Source organism: Falco peregrinus, chromosome 1 (genome assembly GCF_023634155.1).
Source record: "Falco peregrinus isolate bFalPer1 chromosome 1, bFalPer1.pri, whole genome shotgun sequence".
Lineage (NCBI taxonomy): Eukaryota > Metazoa > Chordata > Aves > Falconiformes > Falconidae > Falco > Falco peregrinus.
The window spans coordinates 71,022,277-71,044,399 of NC_073721.1; the positions used below are offsets into that span (position 1 = coordinate 71,022,277).

A 22,123-nucleotide genomic window follows, 5' to 3' on the forward strand; every position below is an offset into this window, starting at 1 on the left:
AATAATGAACAACTTGCATTTTGAGGATATTGCTACTCTGAGGAGTTTTCTGAAAGATGTAAACTTTATCTGCTTCTTAAAGTATAGTACTGTCGTACTGTGGGGGGGTGTTATTTAGTTTTTTAACATGAGCTTGAATCAAGCTGTAATTGGTATTTATGGGCTTGTAATTATTTTTACAATTTAAGGCAATGCGAATTAAAAAATGCCTGTAATGCAAATACAAACTTTTTTTGTGGCTTTCTTTAGGATATAATCTTTATTTTACGGTGCCCTTCACTTCTCTGTGCAGTTACCACATTTTGGTTGGCACTTCTTTACTTTCAAAGGGTTTTCAAACCAGTTGACCTATTTGAACTATGTATGTTGAACTGAACTTCGATATTGAAGTACCTGGTAAAAGTGCTTTTGTATGTCATCAACTACACAAAGCTCTTGGTGGACTCAATATCACTCTCGAGAAGCTGCCTTGATTGCAGTTTTTTTTTTGAAAGTATGTTATAACATACTTTTCTGTTTCTGGCAATATTTAGTAAAATTTTTTTTCTCTCTATTTGAAAAATTGTGTGAATATGTACTAACTAAATTAAATGATAATTAAAATATAACACTTCAAGAATAATTCTATAATTATCAAGATTTGAATTTACTTGTAACATCTAATAAATTAAAATTCAGTTAGCGCATGTTGATTGGTTTTGTCAGCAATTTTGCATGATTTGCATGTACACACATACATTTGAATAGAAAATCTTTGAAGTAAAGATTTTTGCCTAGTCTTTGGTTTTATTAGAATTTACAATAGTAATCTGGATGTAAATCAGCAGTTGGTACAACATTCAGAGAAAGTATTTTGTAGGGTTAGAAATTTCCTTTTAATACTAAAATGGGACTTTCTGTTTGTAATTTTCTTATTAAACTTCACAATTTAGACTCTTGGAAGCACAGTGGAATTCCAGATAACATTCCAGTGTTATTCTGGAAGTGCAGAATAACAGCAAATGTTTTGAGTTCTGGAAAAAAGAAAGTCATTCTTTGGGGGATTTTCATACTTCTCTCAAAAATTGTGCCTTTAGGTTATCCCATACAGAAAGTTCTTGAAACCGTACTTCTGGTTTGATTCTAATCTTTTCACAGCCATCACACCAATTAATTTCTACTTTCTGGCTTATGCAAGGCAAAGCAGCTGTAAAACAGGATCAAGTAATGCTGTTCCAAGATTATAAATTGTGTGGAAAAACTCTTCTCGGGTCTCCAGATTTGTTATAGTGGCATTATTTTGGATCATCTAGAAAGGATTTCATCTTTGCTGCACTTGTGGCTTCCTTGGTTGCTATGCAGTCAAGAATTTCTGTAACCTTTTGGTTTTCCATCTGTAAATCTTAAAATTTCCAGAAGAGGAGCATAATTTTCCTCTATCAAAAATAGCTAATTTGTCAAAAATTGGCATTTGAATGGTATACATTACAGACTTAAATTTGTTGTCAGCATTGTTTAAAATAAATAATGATGATTCTCTCTAAAATGTCCTGTTGCAAAATTTAAAACTGTGCAATGTTATTATCAAAACTTTCTTTCCTGTCCACTTTCCTGCCATTCAGCAAGGTATAACATGTTTTGTACCGTGAATGGCATGACATGATGGCCATCAGTTATTGTTTGACGTATGTTGTCTTTTGATAATGTGTGTTCCGCTATCAAAGCTTAAAAGGAGTATGTTCTTAACCTAAAGTAATTTTGAAACCTGCTAATGTTCACGTAGAGGGGATATTTAGGACACTGCTGTGCATCACAGTGCTGTGAGGTCACGTAAGTCACTGTTTAAAATTTTGGGTTGTAAATTCAAATTCTCCATTGAGAAACTCTGAGCTCGTATAGGTAATCTCATAGGGTGCTTTGTGGGATTCTGCACTCGTGCCACATTTATGACAGTAGTTTCTGATTAAATATTGGCCTCTAAATCGCTAAGCTAATTGAATGAGAACTCCACACACAGTAAAAGTATATGTTTAAGGTTGGGCAGGTTTGTTTAAATTGTTTGATTCGTAGACTTTTTCCCTCAGCTTTTTAATATTCTGAGACTGAAAATAATGTTGAAGGCTTCTTTATTCCTGCTTCTCTTGTCTGATCATTCGTGAACATCATTCTGAATATTCGGCTCTTACTTCACTCTTCAGCATATTGTCAGACTTTTATCAGAACGTATTTTGAGCAGTATCAGAATTTATCTGCATGGCAATACGTGTCTCATCATGAAGATCAAATATACGTACCTTGACTATCACCTCTTGCAATACTTTGAGAACAGCATAACAGGCAGACATTCTAGTGGGTTCTTTTGTTGGATATGCTTCTGATAACTGCCATAATCTGTATATAGACATCTTCTTAACAGGGTCTTCATAGCCCTGGCCCAGGTATGGTAACTTTCATTCCAAATGAGAGATAAGTAAGTGAACAGGAGTAGGTTGGATTCTATTTTGATACTTCTGTAATCTGCATTTGTATGTTTTTCTGGGTGGAACACTTAAGTGTAGGTCATACTCTGTCAATACGTTTTCATAATATAATACACTTGGGGGGGCGGGGCATGGGGCGCTAGGGAGGCTTTCTGTCATGATAATAGTCACCATCTAGGTAGAAATACTATTTCCTTATGATCTTTTTTAAAACAAAAAAAAACAAACCCTCACAACAAACCAAAAACCACCCCGAACTCTAATTGCCTTTAAAACATCAGCTGTACTGTAAAATAACCCAAAACCTGCTTATTGAAGAGTTCTTATATTAAAAAAAATAAACCATAACACCAAAAAAACCCCAACCACAACCTGTCCTGGACTTCATTGTGCTAAATAGGTAAGGAGTTAGGTTTGATGTCTACAAAACCAGGCTTACCTTTTATAGTCATATGCTGAATTTAAGGCCAGTTTCTTGCCCAAGTTTGATCTTTTTTGGTGGGTAAATCAGCAGATTACTGCTTTTCAGATACAGTCTGTCACACTTTCAGAATGTAGTAGTGATGATGATGCATATCTCATTTTGTACTATCAGGTCAGTGTAATGTGTTCTTAGCAGTTTGAAAAATAGTTTTCACATCTTGCATTGTGTATGTACATCACTGTTAAAATGAAGATCCTTTTACTGCTTTTCCTTAGTTTCCTTGGAAACATTAATAATTTTTTTACTTTCTTGCCCCTTTCCCCTCAGTCTAATTTTTCTGTATTTATGAAACTATCTGTCCCACTCACTTTGCTAGCCTTGATTCTGGAAATACAGCGTAAAAGTCAGTAGGCATGAAAATGGATTTGGATTTTGCCATCTTCATTACCATCACCTGTAGGATATACAAGGATCCCTGTGTTATATTCAGACTTGGGCTATTACATCTTGGAGCTAAAAGAAACGTGCTTACAGCTTCTCAGGCTACAATTTTTAAGCACTGAATATTCAACTAATTTTTTCACTTTTGATCTCCAAAGGAGGATACACTGAGATGGGATTGTATGTGTTTTGCTTTTGTTCATAACAGGTTCATGTTTCTCGATTTATTTTTGTTCTAGTGTTTTCTTGACAAAACACAGTCATAGAACTGAACATAGCTGCTTATGCAGAGGCAACACATCCTTATCTTTAAAATCTCTTTTGATATTTAAAATACTTCAAGAGTTATATGAAGGTACACTTGCACTTACTTGAAATCCGCAGTTTTCTGCGATAGTGGCACAATCTTGAATATTGACATCTTTCAGCATGAAATAACAGAGTTGTTGTTGGGAACAACAGTTGCTCTTTTGTAAACTTCAGAAAGGAGTTTGTCTGTATTGTATTATGGGTTGAGGGCTGTTCAGAGGTTAAGCCTCTGAAGGACAAGAAATGACTAAACATACTGAAAAACATTAAAAGGCAAGTGCATCAGTATCAGTCCCCTAAACAGTGACATGCTAAATGACTGGCAGTTTCAAGGTAGCAGAGCAGGGGAGCTGCGTCTAGTTACTACTGAGTGTGCTCTGAGACAAACTTCTCATACCCATGCATTTGGTGTGAAAGCACCTCCAAAAGATGCTTTCAGTTTGGATGTGAGTAAGAGTTCATAAGCCATCTTTGGCATTTTCCATCCATGTGTTCATGCATTCTGTCATGGAGAAGAAAATAGGTTTTCTTCTGGCAACCAAAGGGTATATTAAACAGTTTAGGGTACCACTCAGACTTTTATCCCATCATTTATTGATTACTCTACAGTATCTTCAAGAATGTATCTGCTGCTGCTTGCTGTAGGTGGCTGGCTGACAGCCAACTGGAATATAGATAAAAGGTAGCTTTGTGGTCAGCATGGTAGAGACCTGGCCATATTAAGAAATTTTTTATATATATATATATATATAAATATGAGATTGCACCTGCTGACTGCAGTTAAGTATTGTACACTTGAAATGAAATCCTAGTAGTCTAGTGGCTATTAGAAAAAAATGTTAGTGCAAAAAAGACTTTCCTCATTTTTATTGTTTTACACTCGCTTCATCAGATGAGATCACAAGTTTCTAGACTCACTTCTACATGTGAGTGAAATGAAACTTAACCACTGAAGAAATCTGTTTTGTTGCATAAGGGAAAATTTTGGAAGCCTTTTGTATTCTCAAACGATTTCTGGGTAGCAGCCTTCATAGATTCAATTGGAATAGTGTGTTCTGTAAAATAAAGAAAAATACTAAAAGCACAAAACAGAAAATGAGAGTTCTATATTTTTTGGCAAAATTAAAATGTTATGCAAGTATTAATGAAAAGAGTTGTATGGCATCCCTCTTGGGGTATGCATGGTATATTTGTAGTGTGATTCTACATCCAGAAATATTTTTCATTGCCATTCCTCTCCCCAGAGGATTTTCTGTTATCTCCAGAGAATTCAATTATTGGTGTGGATACTTGTCTGTGGACACATCAATTTGAACCTTTTGTCAGTGAGATCTAAAAATTGAAATGATCCGGTATTACTTGAAAGTGTGGTTTAGTGTTTAACTGTTTGAGTGGTTCTGCTTTTGCTAAGTTGTCTGTAATGCTAGTGTTTTACTGTTTTGAGGATAAAGCTTTTGTTTAAGTTCCTAATTCCTTTTTAATAAAAGTGATACATGTCACTTCAGGGTATAAGAAATTGTTTGCTAATGTTTACTTTACTAAAAAATTGATATATTTAATAATTAAGTTCTAATATGCCCTTTTAAAGATGGTGAACGCTTATGTTTTAGCAAGTTTAAAAGCATAGCTTTTGGCAGCACGGCAGTAGGGGTTTTATTTTAAATGTCTTGCATTGTTGTTGATTGTTTTCTTTAAAGAAATTCTGTTACTGAAAATTCACTTTATGGTTGAGCCTTCACTTTGACCTGCAAGCTGTAAGGTGGAAGAAGGAATTACTAATTTTAAAAAATTTAAATTTCTAACAGGCTATTCTTGTTTGCTAATGTCAACATTATGAATTTAATGCACATATAATGCAGTATGCTTTGTTTCTAGAGGCATACTTGTGTAATAAAAGTAATACACATCTGCAGTTTCATACAGTGGTAGAAGCATTCTTGCTTTTGTGTTTAATAAACACTTTATACAATTTAAATAACATTCAGAAGCGGTGAAAGTTAATTGTTTGTTGCACCCCCATTATGAGTTGTCTGTACTTTTCCCCTCATTTTTAAGCTTATATTTTATTTGCACTCTGGTTTTCAGTGTTAAATTGTTTAGTATAATACTATTAGCAAATGTTTAATTCGTATGTATTTTGTTTAGTAGTTGATGTTCTTTTGACATTTGCCTTCTTAGTAGGGCTGTAAGATTATATTTTTTTTTCTCTCCTGCAGGAAATTGTAGAGTAGATCTACAGAACACAAAGGAGTTATTCTTTGATTTAGTGAATTAAAACTGTTTGCATGTAGTTTTAGATTTGATTTATTGTATCCTTCTTTTGATTTCCAAAAGATCAATTTTTATTAATATACAAAGACAAAAGCAAAGCATTGTATTTATTTTAAGGAGGTCCCGTCAGTAATTATTCTTGTTTAATTAGTTTAATGGATTTTTAGACTTCAGTCAAGTCAAGCGGTAGCAATCAAATGAATCTTTGCTGCTGACGTTAATTTACAGGAGTCAACAGGACAAAACTTCACGACATGATAGCTGATCTGGGCGATGATGAGATACCCCACATCCCTTCAGGAATCATTAATCAATCTAGGTCACCCTCTTCTAGAATGACTGATCATGAAGGTGCAAGAGCAGAGGAAGGTACAAAAAATTCAGCTACTTATTATATTTCAGGAGATTTCTTTTAGAAAGCACACACTGTAATTTACTGTCCCCTCTATAAAGCTTAATGCAATTGCAGATTGCCACATTATTATTTTATTTGCAATTCTTCCCAAATGGTTTTATAAGAATATGGCTTGACATTCTGTGGCTTACTGTAACTCACCATTATTTCATAAGTATTTTAAAACAACTTCATGTACAGCAGTGTGTTCTGGAACTATTATTACTATTAAATCCCTGTTTGCAGGCACACACCCCCACCCTGCCCCATTAGCAAAACGTTTTACAAATAGGGTGTTATTGATTGAGAGGAAAAAAAAGGTGAGTATTAATATTTGATAGTTTGCATTTTAAAGTGAAATTTAAAAGTTTTTATTTAAGTTATGAGACTGACTTGTCTCTTTCTCAAGTTTAATGTTATTTTAAAAAAAAAATTCTCTTTGTCTGTATACACAAATGTACAAAGACATTATTTCTTTTCAAAGTATTGGTTTCAGTTTCAGGATTATCTTAGGCAATGGAAGATAGTGGCAAATTATTATCGAAATAGTCCAGAATCATGTATTTGGCTTAAAGTTCTGGGTTTTGAAGGAATGATTTTCCTTGTATTAACTTTGAGATTAGAATACCTTTATGGAAATTCTGTCCTCTACTCAGAACATACTCATTCAGAATTCTCATTGATGATCTTTGACCCGGAAGTCCTGGCATGCTGTCAGTTGTAGCAGAAGTGGGAAGAATTTGCATTATTACTGGTCCTGATAATCTGTTGGTTCTCCTATTCTTTTTCACCCCTGCCCCCACAAATGCCTGCCATCAGGCAAGTGGAAAAATAGAATTTTGCAGGGAAGTTTCTTGTTGTTTTCCCAAACTATTATTTTAATAAAGTGTGTGTCTTCCCACCTTCTCTTTTACTGCCTTCCTTTTCATCTTTTTTTTATTTATGACTTAAAGATGAACCAGGATCACATTCACCTGTGGAGAGCAATTGAAAAACCTAGTGGTGAAGTTTCACGTGATAAAACTTGTGCACGTACATCTAGGTTGTATTTAGGTTTAGTATTTACATGCTTTAGGTTGCCTTTTAGCCTTGTTAAGGTATTAAGGGCATGTGACCCTACAGTTACAGCTCCCTCAGTCTGTCTTAGGTTGTTTTTCTTAGGCCATACATGTTTGGCAAAGTAACACATGTTCATTTTTAAGGATGGCCATATAGCAGTTATCTCTTTTAGAGACTTGATGTCTAAAATAATACTGGACAAAATCTTTCTAAAGAAATAGATGCTAAATTTGAACTTGATGGGTGGACTTCTGTTGCCTGGTTCCTCTCGCAGTTACTGTGCTATACTTCAAATAAAGATTGTCCACACTATTTTCAAATAATATCTGCCTTCATAATTTTATTTTCATGATACTTAATGTGTTTGTATGTTTTCAGCTTATCAGTGTAGTCTGGGCATTGATCATTATGAGTAGTAGTAGAATATCTCTACAATCAGATCTGCTAATTGTGGTTTCTGCATAACTTTTAAAATTAAATATTAGAGTGCAAATTGCTTTTCAATCAAAAAGTCTATCCTGAAAACTGTGGCTTTTTGAGGTTTTGTCTGTACTGTATAGTCCAAAGCTGCAAGCAGACAGACTTAGTGTTGTCTTTGAATTCCTTCTAGGTCTGTCTTGTTAACAAGGCCAAATACTTCGTTATCATAAAATGCAGATTTTGCTCAATTATTTACTCAGCTGTGTTTTAAAAGCTAAGTTTTTTGTCAATAACTTTAGGCTTTCTTGCTGGGACACACTGGCTTATTGCTGATGGATGTTGCCAAGCAATAATGTTCTTGTGACTGCACCTAAGGTTTATGTCAGACTCTGAAGTGTTACAGTTCTGAGATGGTGGTTGATAGTTTTGTTTTCTTACAGAGAACAACGTATTGTTAAGCTCACTTTTTTTCTTCAAGGGAGGAGAGGGTTCAGGCAGGAAAGTAAACTATGGTTCTAGTTGGCTGGGAATGTATCTCTTATACCTCTGAAGATGTGTTTCTGGTTTGCTGGGGTTTTCTTTTTAACTTTCAAATGCCTGGTTAAATTAAGATTATAAAATTGTTATGCCATAATTATACTTGATAGTTTTGGGCATAAGAAATTGGGGGTTCTATTTCACCATACTGGCATGACCTTCAGAAACAGAATCAACTGCAGCATGATTCTCCATCCAGTGTATTGTATGGAGAATCATTATTGACGTTATTTGTCTCTTTTAATATCTATTGATTGTGGGGGTGTCCATCTACAGATGGACAAAAAAATAGCAGTAACATTAATTGCCCAGGCATTAACAGCTGCTTTTGGTGTACCACATATGAACTTTCTGGAAAAGAAGATTAAGATGTCCCTGTTGTATAGTAGACAATAACAGCGCACATGAAGATACATCTCTGATTAGAGATTAAAGCAGTTTCAGTCTGTACAAATATTACTGTTTGATTTTGAGTTATTATGTATGATGTCAAGAACTTGAGGTAAGAAGAGCTGGTTGGGATTGGCTGACCAAATATTTAATAACTGCATTTTTTTTGCCTAGTTTCACCTACAAAGAAACTTACACTATCGCTTACATTTTTACTTGATAATTATTGATTGCAATCTCAGTTATACTTACTTACTATGCTATGAGGATAATATTGTACTGTGTGTATTACAAAAATACTTGATTTTTTTAAAGATTAAAGCATTCAAGTAAATTATTAAATTACCAATTTCATATAACTGCATTGTTTTTGATGTGCAGAGTCATGGGTCTTTTAGTAGCTATAACATCATCTTTCATTGTGTTACTTTCCTGCCTTTTCTTTTTATAAAAACAGCTTGCCAACCATTTTTAAACTTTGAATATGTCTTATTTTAAAGTAATAAAATGTGCAAATAAAATATAGTTATACAACATACACATAGATATTGGCACATTTAGTATTGTGAAATATGCTTCTAAATTTTGGATAACATTTACTTTTGAAGCTTTAAATAAAGGGATATTCACCTCTGGAAATAAAGCTTGATAGATTTATCATGTAGACTCTTGATGTGGTAGTGTTTTTCTTGTGGTATCACTTCATTTTTACTATAAAGCTTATGAAAGTGGATCTGTTAAGGACAGGTGACGTTATTTTCACAAAGAATTGGTATGACATGTTAAGGGCATACTTAAACCTTGTGTGGGCCTGTCCTAAAGACCAGACAGGAGTCCCAGCATTACAACAGGAATGGAAAGTGCTGTCAATTTTAAAATGAACATATTACCTCCTTGCCCCAGTCGTCATCAGCTCTGTTCTGTAATGACTTGGGAGGTTTGGGCTGTAAACGGCTACTTGTATTTGGGCGGCTGGGACCTTGCCAAGACAGTCGAGGTGAGCCATTTTTGGAAATTCCAAAGAAAAGTATTGGAGTCTTCCTGTGGGAGTAAAAAAGAAAAGAAAAAAATAACAAACCACAAAACCAACCAGACATTGATAACAGCAACAAAACTCTAAAAAACATTCTCTGTTTCTTTTGTAGCCTTTATAATTTTTTTTTTCTCCCACACTTTTTCTGTCAGAAAAGAACCAGGAAGAGCTTGGTCTGTGAAGTAACTGCAGGGCCAATTGATATTAATTTGAGACTTTCACAATTTAGGTTCACCCAGACATAGTTTGTGATGTTATTTTTATTTCTAGCTTCATACAAACAAACATATTGTTTGTACCTCCTTTTAGGCTCAGCTCAGACACTTTCACTAAGGAATCAATCCTTAGAAATTCTGATCTCATCTAATAAGCATGGATGACTGGATACCCCGTCACTCCCCTCAAAATAGCCCAAACCCATTAATAAGGGGAATAGGTGAGAACGTGGAAAATGAGTATTTTCCAGGAATATGGCTTTTTCTGGAATAAGAGGGGTTTGGAATAGGACTGTCAAATGGAGAGTTTTGGTAAAATATTAATGGAAATTAAAAGCTTATTCATATAAGGGCATGGTAAGCTATTTTTTGGCTGTTGATGTAGCATTCTGGTGATTCAAGACCTTTGTAGGGATTGTGAATGTTTTAAAAAGAGGCAGTTGTGCCTAGTTGGAATACTGTTTGCTCTTTTTATGCAATTGTAGGAGCAATGGTCTTCATTCTTACATAGATTATATTCTTAGATTCTCACATACAGTTGTGTTGCCTGTGCTAGTAATGTTACTTTTTTTTAATAGCACTGTAGTTCTCAAGCATTAGAATTTGTTTAATTCTTGGAGTGATTTTTTGCATCTAGCTGTGCTGGTCCTCTTTGAGTAGCCGTAGCAGTGATGCCAGACATCTGTAACTATACCTGATTTTAGTTCCTTTTCTTCAGCTGGAGTGGAACATAACTAGATTACCATTCAGATAGTGGCGAAACAGACTAATAAAGATGCATGTTGCTAACAGGAATGTGTTGATTATTAGTCCTCTTGTTTGGAGCTATTTTTGTGAAACAAAACAGGATATGGATGTTTTTTAGATCTGGAAACTTTATTTTCTCTGAGTTTCAAGGTTTTTCTGAGAGGATTAGGATCAAGGGGTGGCATTAAAATGAGACCGTTAACTCTGCCAAATCAGTGAAATCCAAAAGTCAGGCAAGTTTAATTTTTAAAAGATATGCAAAATATGTTAAATCGTATTTGACATGTTTGCACTTAGCTGAAGTTCACATATAGCTAAAGTACGCTACCTAACAAGTGTCTTAATTTTTGCACAGAGGGGAATACTGATGTTAAAGCAGCTTCTTAGATATGCTAAAGTATTACAATGTGTAAGCCTTTAGTTCTGTTCCTTACTGCTAAATTGATATTTGTGGGTAGAAGGAGATACACAGAATTGCTGAAGAGTATAAAGCATGTGAGTCAGTATTTGAAGCTTTATTATTCAGATGTGAATTCAGAATGAATGTTTATATATAACATGTATTCATTCTAAATTATAATTAACAGAGATGTTGAATTTTAATTTGGGGAAGTCATAGCTAGCTAAGATAAATATAATTTGAGTGTATTTTAAATTAGATGCCAGAATCATGCTGAGAAAGTGAGGGAAATAATGAATAACAGATGTTTTCATTTTGTAATCATCTAAAAGAATCAAAGTAGAAGAGATATTTTGCAGGAGGCCTTTAGCCTGAGAGATGAAAAATACTTATACATGAAAGTAGAGGTATTTGAGTAGAATAAAGCACAGAGACTTATTTGTAAGTGGATAGAAGACAGCTAGCATGATGTAGTGAATGAAATATTTAGCCAAGAATTTGGAGACCTAGGACATATATTTGATGTTGCAATGTAAAGTAATGTCAGTCAAGTCACTCATCAGTACTGTTGAACACCTCTGTAAAGTAAGTTGAAATCAAATGACAAAGCATGATATAAGAATTGTGTATTTAATATATATGTGTGTGTGTTTGCACTTGTGTGCGTGTCTTCATGTTCTCTGTTTTTTGGTTGGGGCAGTATGTACTACATGTAAGTTCAGTTTAAACTGCTTTGGTTTTAAGTGATGAATAATGCAGTTTTTAATCAGTTTGAATTATATTGAGACTTAAAGAAACTGTTTTGTTCTTTGTAGCTGAGCCAATAACGTTTCCACCTGGAGGAGGCAAGTCATTTATTATGGGTTCTGATGATGTGTTGTTAAGTGTACTGGGCCTTGGAGACCTTGCAGACTTGACAGTAACAAATGATGCAGACTATAGTTATGATGTAAGTGCAATTTTATTTTAAAATTCTTTATACAGTTTAATCAATAATAATTGGGTCCCCTCTCCCTCACCCTGAACGTTACGGATGCAGAAAACAGAGGTTTCATTAGAAAAAGCGTATTACTTGGGAGGAGGAGGGAGCACCTTGTGAATGGGTTAAGTAATTTGGGTAATAAAAATTGAGTTGACTTGTTTGTTTTCTACTGAAATAATTTAATTCAGATTTTATGACATAAAATACAGATTGTTGTCTTAACATGAATTTGAAAAAAATGGCAATTATGTACTGATGGAATATTGCAAAGACATGGCATGTACAAAACACAAATATTAACTTTTTTCTTTGTTCTACCCTTTATGTTTATGTAGTGTTAACAGCATAGACTATATATAGTAGTGTATTTGAGATGTAAGCTTTTAGGGTGTGTTTTTATTATAATCCAGAGTATTCTGACATTCCTTTGACCATATTCATTAAGCTACTACCAGTAGTGGTATATGAATTTTTCATTGGCTAGTAACATTTGATGGCTCGTTAAGGTTCAGGTAAGTCTCACACATTGTACTTAGTGTCTTGTGGGTTTGGGTTGTGGTTGTTGGTTGGGTTTTTTTTACTAATACGGTTGTTCGTGAGGTACCTCCCTTGTTTCTGTAACTTTTCAAGTTAGATACATGGTGTTCGTACTGGAAACCATTCTTAGGGATTTTATTGAAAGCTTAAAATCTGCAAAGTGAAGAAATAAATTGTTTATAGCTTTTTACAGGGTCTTGAAAATACTTGTGTGTGACTACATACTTGTTCTTTAGTCATAGTTGTCTTTCAATATTTATAATTGGTAGGATTATTAATTGCTGCAATGAAGTAAGAGCAAATACTTACATTTCTCTGTTATTGCAGTGTTATGTTCCATAGTTCTGTTGCCTGAATAACAGATGAAACTGTTAATTATCCGTCCTTCTGTTACTGGACTGTATAAAACAAATGAAAGAACTTTTCCAAATACTTGGAGTACTTTCTAAATTTGTTTAATATATTGCCCTGTTCACAGTAAAGATTGATTTTCATGTTTTCTTTTTCATTTCAAATGACATAACAGTTCTGGGAAATTACACAACATAATACCAGAGTTCAGTTTCAGCTCTTTGCATCTTAACTTTCTCAGGATTTTGCATTCTGTCTCACTAAATCTCCAGTGTAAGTCACATGTAAAATGTGTCTGACTTGAGGGTCATGTACAATTGTTTTGAAAATTACCACTTTTTAAAAAAAGTTTCAATGAAATCTTTGAAAAAGTGGACTTCAAAGAAAAATTTTTTAAAAGCTTCAATTGTAAATGGTTTAAGGCAGCTTAAATTTGAAACATCCAGACCTGGATGTTCCTAACCACTACTCTTATCTAGTAGTAAATTCCTCTGGGAACTATGAAGTTGAATAGTTGGGAGTTTGTTTTAAATACTACTGTATTTACTTGGTTGAGTAAGTTTTAAATGCTCCTGTCTGTATCTTCATCAAAGAGCTAAGAAAAGTTTAGTTTAATGCTAACTTGCATGAGGAGAAGTACTTATTTTAAAGCACTTTGGAATCTCTCATCAAGCATCTGAACTTGTCAGATGATTATTTTCTTTAAGTGTTATTTCTGTTTTACTGACAGTAAATGTGAGGCATCAAAAAACTAAATGGTATACTTTCAGTAGTGAGGCAGCTACAGTTGTGAGATTAGATCACAAATTGTTTTTGCAATTGGATTGCATTCTGTGTCTGTCCTATTTCCAAGTTCAGAACTTTGGAGTATCAAGGTCTGGTGGATCGCACTTGCCCTTCATTAAACTTATGAAGGTAACGTGATAACTTGTGGCTCTTAAGGCACACATTCACGATCACAGAATTTTCTGCTTCTTTTTTCTCCTAAAAATCTAATGTATTTGTTAAGCACCCTTCTTTCTTCCTCTTGTGCCCACCAAAATCTCAAGTCAACCTGTATGCTGGACAATTAATGCATGGACTAGTTAGTATGATGAGCCTTAGGGTTGGTCTGTAATACTGTATCTTGCATGGCTTCATTTGTGGTTGGCTTTTTTAGTGTCATAGGAATGATTATCAGTAACAATTAATAGCATAGATCCCACTATCTCTCTACAACTCCAGTATTAGCAGAATACTTCATATCTCTATTATAGGTCATTATTATCCATTGTTCTCCAATTAGCTCTCCATTGAGAATTACTATATACATAGAAGGAACAAGTTCCTGGGCTGAAATGATAGCAGTCTGGAAGAACAGTGAGAAGCAGCAGCACTATTCTTGTACTTTTTCTAAAAGTATATTTGGTTTTTAGGTACTGTCAGAGGCCAACGCTGAGTTAAAAGCATCTTAGATCAAATTAATGCAGTCATTAATTTGTTCTGATGCCATAATAGTGAATACGCCATACTTCTTTATATGCTAAAGAGATTACAATAATGTCTTTCATGTAGAAGAAGGAATTTTTGATGTCTCCTTCAAGAACTCCAGTAGTGTAGGGAAAGTTGGCCTGTAGAGGATGGCCTGTGAGAGACTTTCAGAAGCAAGATTGATTTTGTGGAAAATGTCATACTTGACTGCAACATTGCAACTTTGCAATATATTGTTCTCTTTTGTGAAGTACAGCTTCTTCATAAAAGTGTGCAGCCATTTTTCTTATTCCAGGAAGGAGGAATATAGACAGGTGAGCCAAGACAAACTCAGGAAGCATTACAGTGAATAATACAATCAACACCAACTGATCAGACTGTTTCAGGAGAATTCGTGGTACTTGCAACAAACCTGACAATACTTTTTTATTGTGCAAAGCACAATGCAGAATAGAACTTGGAGTTGCCTTTGCTCTTGAAAAACTTAAAGCAGAGAATAGAGGTGATAAATACACAAGTATAAAATACTGCCTGAGATAAAGAATTTGCAGCAGAAGGCAGTACCTCACAAATTTGCTGAAGGTGTCAGTGATCCTGTAGATGAAGATGATGTTACTGCTTCAGTGTAGCTGGATTTTCAAAATTTTCTCACTGAGACCCTTCATTAGAGGCTTTTCAGTTACAGCTTGGTTTAGGAGATGTGTGGGGAGAGGTTATCTCATACTTGAATATCTGGCTGATACAGGAGATGAAAGATGAAGTAAATTTTTGCTTTCTTCCTGTTTCATTCACCGAATAGGAATGAGAAGTGATTGACCGTAATGATCACTTGTTTTCTTTCCTTCCTATCCAATCCTCCTTTCCCAGTGCTTTTAGCATATCTGCTGTCTTTTAAAGCATATCTGAAAAGTGTATGGTGGCTTCTGAAGTCTTTTTATGTCAGTAAATAAAAACCTGAAGTATCAGATAACATAGATGGAAATAATTTTTTTTTTTACCAGATCCTGTCATGAATCTGAAGAGACTGAAATTCAGATGCTGTTAGTTCTCCATCACAATGTTCCTTCAGGTTAAAAATTCCTTGATAGTTCTTAATTTCTGAAGTTGTTCCACGTAACTGATCTGCAGTGCAAGAAGACCATGTCTTACCTTGTACTTGTAGGACATCTTCATCTCATGCCCCTATGAGCTTAGCTGAGTCCACCTTCTTTTCTAGTAAATCTCCGAATAAGCAGGTAATGCTCAGCTAAATTGGTTTAAGTAAAACAACAGTAACAAAAACCAACAACCCAAACCACTTAATCCTACTTCTTCCATTTTGGTCCCAATAGGTCCATGCTGTTCAGATGGCTTGTGTGAGCCATTATAGCGCATGAATTAAGCCACAACAGGGTTTCGCTAGTTTTCACGTATCACTCCTTGATGAGGGTGGTGTTTTGAAAAGGAAAGGATATGTGGACAAGATGGAGATCAAGTTTTAAACCTTAAGAATTTCAACTACAGCTGAAACTTTTTCTGTATGTGAATGTGTTAGTGCACAAGTTGTCCAAAAGACTAGCCATCTATAATACAGTACAGTCATCTCAAGTCATGTCTTTTTGATATCTAGTTCTTTATATTTACCTCAGTGTATGTAATTATTTGTATGCCGAGGGAGTAATATTGTTAACCAAATAAGAAAAATGTATATTCTTGGATTCATACCTGCACAGGATGGTGGTAGTTTTCTGTTGTAGGACTCGCTGTGAAATGGAAAGTCCGCAATTATCAGAGCATCTAAATTTGAAATCTCAAATCAGTCACATTATCAAGGAAAAACAGCATTAAAACATTGAAAGACACTGACTACAGTTACTAATTATGGCTTTCCGATTCTTCTGTATTGCTTTTTAATTCCTCTGTTTGCTGTAGGTGAGTAGTTGGTTGAGACAGGGAAATACACATCACCTTACTGTGCTGTAAGGATTCTGTTGAACACACGGGCAAGGAGTATCTTCCTTCCCTGGTGTCTTTGGTTTTTATTTTTTTCTTTAGCTGAGGTGTAGCTTCTTTCAGTCTGATTTGCTACTGGTTTACAAGGCAGAACGGATAGGTTGCTTGCCTGTGTTCCCATACAGACAAAATGAAGGCAAAAAGAGATTTTTATTAAGTTTAATTGAGCAAGTATTAGAAAGTAGGCATTTCTGATTTCTGATTGCTCCTCTGATCTGTTTAGCAATTTCTTGTGGTGTTTGTCTGGTTTCTATTTTTCTAAGGAGATTTTGTGGTAAAGATTTTTTTAGGACATGTAAAGAGTTTTGTCTCCTGACCTAGGCAGAGTTTTTGTTTGGGTGTTGGTTGGTGGTTTTGGGCAGGGGAACAGCTCTTGGTTTTGGTAGACCTGCTATTCTAATCAGCTATTCTGTGGCTGTTTGCTGACTAGGGACTAGGATCAAGGATTCAGCTGACCCCTTTTGGTCCTGTTTAGTAAAGCCCGCCAAAGTTCAGGGGAAAAGGGAGAAAGAGCTAGTGAAGCTGTATGGTTCCATAGCCTGTCTTGTCATGGCTTTATCTTCTGGCATTTACAGTAGAGCTTTAAGACTCAATGGGGCAGTGTGTCCACCTTCTGTTTTGAGAGGCTTGTCATACTTTAGAACATTGTTACAGGGTCCCATTTTACTACTTTTCCATTGTATCTCTGGCCCATTTTGTATCTCATGTTTTATTCTTTGTAATCAGCAAATCCCTTTTCCAAGCCCTTGACTGTGTTTATCTGAGGTGTAATATTTTTTTAAAATGCACTAGTAGTTAGGTTTTGCCTTAGAGGTTGCAAGGATCTCTTCTTAAAGATGTGCCAGTTCTGTTACTCTTGCAGTAAGCATGTCAAGATTCAGTGGAAACTTGGATGGGGGGGAAAAAGAATTAAACAAGAAAAAATGCGCTTATATATAACTAGATTTCTAGGAAGGTGTTCATGGTGCCTTCTAAAAGAACTAAGATGTTCAAGTCTGTTTTAAAAAATTAAGGCTTAAAAGCTGTACTTAATATAGGAAATGTACCTTGTTTTTCATAACTTCTGTAAATTCTGTACCTCACATTTTAGCAGATTCCTCAGAACTGCTGAGAATGAAATTATGATTGCAACAGCCATTAAAAAATTTAATGAATTTTTTCCTTTTTTTTGAAAAATAAGGACCACTGTATTCGGTCCTGATTTTCTTGAATGACTCTTCATCACAACTGTAATAGAAATCCATGTGGTGTGTATGCACTTTGTACATAAAAATCAAGGTCTTCTGTCTAATCTGAGACATAATAACGTGCACTAAAATTAACCATTGCTATTCCAAATGTTTTGCTGTTTCAAATCTTTGCCTTTAGTTTGTCCAGGCCCCAGATAACCACAAATGCATGAGGCAACATGAGTTATCCAGCTGCATGAATACATTACGTAATCAGGATTAAAAATATTGAGGGACTCTGCTAGAAAAACATAATTTCTTTTTCAAAAACCTCCCCCCCCTTCTCTTATCCACTGTAGATTGAGAGGTGAATAAATATGCAGCTTGGGCTGAAATCTATCAAGTTTATTGCAGAACTCCAGAATTCCATTCTGTTCCTGAAACAAAGATTGTTCTTTTTAAGGAGTTTGTATATAATATGCACTGTAGTGCTAAATAATTTAAGTCTCAATAAAAATACTGTGATATTCAATATACTCTGAAGTAGGAAGTCTGAAAACAAAATGCTTTGTTGTGATATGTATTTAGATGGTATTAAAAAAAAAATACAAATTACATGTCAGTATAGCAAGTTTCTGTTGCTTGAGCTGAATTTGGCATACTTTGTGCTTAGGCCAGAAATTTACGTTAATATAAGGCAAAAGTAAGTGCCTGCACATCTGTAACTCAGAACAGTAAATTTTATTGCCTGAGCCTTTCTATTTATTTTGCTTGGATAGAATCAAATTTAGTTTGAGTGAGTAGTGGTAATTCAGTCCAGGATATAGATTTGGTCCAAGAGTACTTAGTACAGCATATTTTATGTTATGATCTGATTTTTATTTTAGTCCTGACACATATAAGTTACTAAGATTTTTTTTAGCTACGGGAGATTTTAGTCTGTTAATAGTGTTGGTGAAAATATCTTGGGATACTGAGAGATTCTGGCCTATAGTTGAGAAACATTTTAACAATTATGTGGTGAATAGATAGTGTGCAAGGCAGAGGATAGGACTAGTTTCTGTTCATTCTTAGTGTGCTAATTTTGGTCATCTAACTAAAGTCAGTTTTCTAAACTCCTTTTATTACTTGAGGGGCAGAGAGAAGTATCTGCACATTTATTTCTCCTCATGGAAACTTTGGACAAATGGGATGTAGTCTTTTCAGGGTCTGCTCTCTGCATCATGTAAAATGTATTCAAAGCTGTAAAGTAGTCTCTTGCAGTCACTAGATGAGTTTGAGGTTTTCTGGTAACTCCTCAGAGTTACCTATAATTAATATCAAGCAGCTGTAATTTTTTTAATTTAGCCTAACAGTCTATAGGTTAAGAGTATGAATTGGATGTTCACAATATATAAATGTCAAGTTTGTATATATTGCTTCATATAGTAACTAAGTTACTGTCTCACAGATATATTTAAAACTCACTGAAGACTTTAAAAATACTTATATGTAATCTTATGCTTGAAATTATGACAAATATGTATTGAAATTTGGATTACCTATTTGTGTGTACATACCTTCATGTGTAGAAGTATTCAAGAATTATGTGTTTCCTGTCATTCTCAGTCAGGTTACTCATCTGAAGAAGGTCAATCACTAGGGACCTGAAGCTCATTTCATTTATCACTTAAACATAATAAACTTTCAGCAGTTGTAATCTCTTCCTTGGGTGCAGACCACATGATAAGCAATGAAACCTTTATCTTTGTTCAGGGAAGAAGAATTAAAATACCACTGCACAGAAGAGTTAAAGCCAGTTCTTGAAAATCAAGACTTCCTGTTGCTTATTCAGCATTGTACTCCATTCCACTCTGGGACAAAAGAAACTATGACAGTAGAAAAATCTGCAGACTACCTTGCATGTGAGAGAGGGAGTTAGAGATGCATGTAGACAGATCAATAGATAAATGCAGGTTTAAGATTGAACATGCATTAGCTGAATCAAAAATAGTGTGTTTTCCTATAATACAGGGAGATACATATTATATGTATTCTTGAACCCAAGATAAAATTATTACTCCTTTCCTTTTCTGTTTTTTTAAGCTGCCAGCTAATAAAGATGCCTTCCGAAAGACATGGAACCCTAAGTATACGCTACGCAGTCATTTTGATGGAGTGCGGGCATTAGCTTTTCATCCTGTAGAGCCTGTGCTGGTTACAGCCTCTGAGGACCATACTCTAAAACTTTGGAATTTGCAGAAAACAGTTCCTGCCAAAAAGCAAGTATATGGGTTTTTATAAAACATCAGTTCTGTTTTAAATGCCTTTGAAATTGATTAAACTCTTAAAAGTTCTCAGAGCTTTTCAGTAGAAATTTCGTGTAGTGTAATAACTCTTCCTTTCTCTTTTAGGAGTGCCTCTTTAGATGTAGAACCCATCTACACATTTAGGGCTCATATGTAAGTGTTTGACATAATTAATGCTTGATAAATATATTGTCATTATCTTATGGTTTCATAGGTCACTTCAGTGTAAAAGCCACAAATATATATTCTATTTTTACAACGTATAGACAAGGTCTGTTATACTTTGTGAAAACAGGTAAAAATTGAGTCCCTGTCACAACTGGCATAGACCATGGTAACGCAAGCACAGGAAGTGGCAAATGTGGTTAGTTGCAATGGAAAGGAGAGGTTGTAGAACACGATAATTAAATCACCTGAGTGATGCCCATGTCTTGGACTGTGGATTTTATATACATAAAGAAGATAAATAAGCTAGAATTTATTAGGCTTGCCTAGTATCTTCACATACAGGTCTGAGAAATTAAAAGTATGGATGCAGTCATCAGGACCCAAAAAAACCCCCGTTGAATGCAGATTCAATGAGTGAAAAATCAGGAGATCAAGCATGTGACTAGGAGGATTCTGAATTCCTGCAACCACCTCTTCCAGCATAAGTAGCTATTAGATTGGCATTAGATGCACTGTGGAAAAGCACCATTTGTAGGTGTAGTTACTGTTGTTTCTGAGGAATAAGGTGGTGGTTTGAATTTCTTGAATTTGGATAGTTTTAGTGAATTTGTTATGAATATTTTAATAGAAGTTGGTATCACTTGAGACTTAAAGGTTTTAACAGAATTGTTTCTTTGGAGTTTGAATGTTTTTAAACTGCTTTCCGATCCAGGTTTTTTTAAGTCAGATTTTAATTTCTATCCAGGCAGTATCAATAAACCTCTTGTTCTGTCTCTCCCAATAGTGGACCTGTATTGTCATTGGCAATTAGTTCCAATGGAGAGCAGTGTTTCAGTGGTGGTATTGATGCAACCATCCAGTGGTGGAACATGCCTAGCCCTAATGTGGATCCATATGATACCTATGGTAAGTACCTTTTAAAAGACACAACTTATGACTGTTGTCTTCAGCTTTAATTTTCTGCTTGATGCTAATCTGTTTTCTAGAGCTTTTGTGAAATGTAATTGCCATTTATCAGCTAAATTGTGTATTTTCAACTTTTTGTATGTGTTAATCATTAATTACTCCTGCTTGCACTGGTGATCTACTTTGTACAGAACTGAAACAGGAAGACTGGCAATTTCTGAGGTTTAAAGAAAAAAAATTATCATAACTCTTATTTAAGAAGCATGTTTATGCTTACGAATTTGAACCAAAATTCCAGATTTTTGAATGTTTATTTATTTTTCCTGATAGGAATTTCTCAGAAAACTAAGATGAGTGTACTCAAATTCTGTGTCCCATGTTTCTGATTTGTATCTCTGTTCCCATAACCGATGTCTCTAAAATTAAAGAGCTGATAACTGCTTGGAAAACTGTGCATCAGTCTCCTGCTGTTGCTGGTGATCAGCATTTTGTGTTTAGTGTATTTCTAAGGGTGCAGTTCCATGGTTCAGTGAAGCCTGAATGGGACAAAGTCAAGAATTCTTCCTTTCTCCCTTCTGTCAATGTAATGAGTGAGCTAATACAACACTCAGGCTGCGTAATCTGTGGCACTGAGATGGGCAGGAATGGGAAGCAGTACTGTCTTGCGCCAATTTAGGAAGACTGCTGCACCCTGTCCCCTAAAACATAGATGCCCCTCTGCTAAAAATTTATTCAGTAGAGTCTAATCACTGAGACTAGTCTGATTTGTTCGTGAAGGTAGGATTGTTGGTATAATTTTCATGGGCCTCAGACAAAACTGTCTCTACTCAAGTGATGGTTATTTTTTTAAAAAAGAGCTTTAATAGGATGTTTTTTCCTCCTTAAAGCTTGTTAGCAGGGTTTTGGATTGCAAGACCAACTTGTCTTTAATTTTCTACAAAATTAAATTCTGGCTTTATTCTTTTCCTTATCTTATTTTTTCTTAGCTTTTTGTCTCACTTCTCTACTCAATGCCTGGTAGAGAATAGATTAAGAAACCCTCTATAAAAGATAACTATGAGGTATCAGAGAGAAGAAAATAAGAATGTGTTTCCCTGTTCCATAGCAGAAATAATCTTGGTTTAATTATTACAGTGCTTGAGAGTTTTAGAGCATGCTCCT

General features: G+C 34.9%; 1 protein-coding gene across 5 annotated transcripts in view; it reads left to right on the plus strand.

The window, feature by feature from the left end:
- The window catches only part of STRN3 (striatin 3), a 66,823-nt gene that overhangs the window by 37,972 nt on the left and 6,728 nt on the right, over nucleotides 1-22,123 (plus strand). For 3 of the 5 annotated variants that reach the window (XM_055795141.1, XM_055795138.1, XM_055795146.1), the window contains 5 exons: nucleotides 6,133-6,273; nucleotides 11,915-12,048; nucleotides 19,686-19,861; nucleotides 19,994-20,041; nucleotides 20,841-20,962. In XM_055795141.1, the coding sequence (XP_055651116.1) occupies nucleotides 6,133-6,273; nucleotides 11,915-12,048; nucleotides 19,686-19,861; nucleotides 19,994-20,041; nucleotides 20,841-20,962 (621 nt within the window). The remainder of the gene's footprint in view (nucleotides 1-6,132; nucleotides 6,274-11,914; nucleotides 12,049-19,685; nucleotides 19,862-19,993; nucleotides 20,042-20,840; nucleotides 20,963-22,123) is intronic. The other 2 variants (XM_055795153.1, XM_055795158.1) reach the window with 1 other exon arrangement.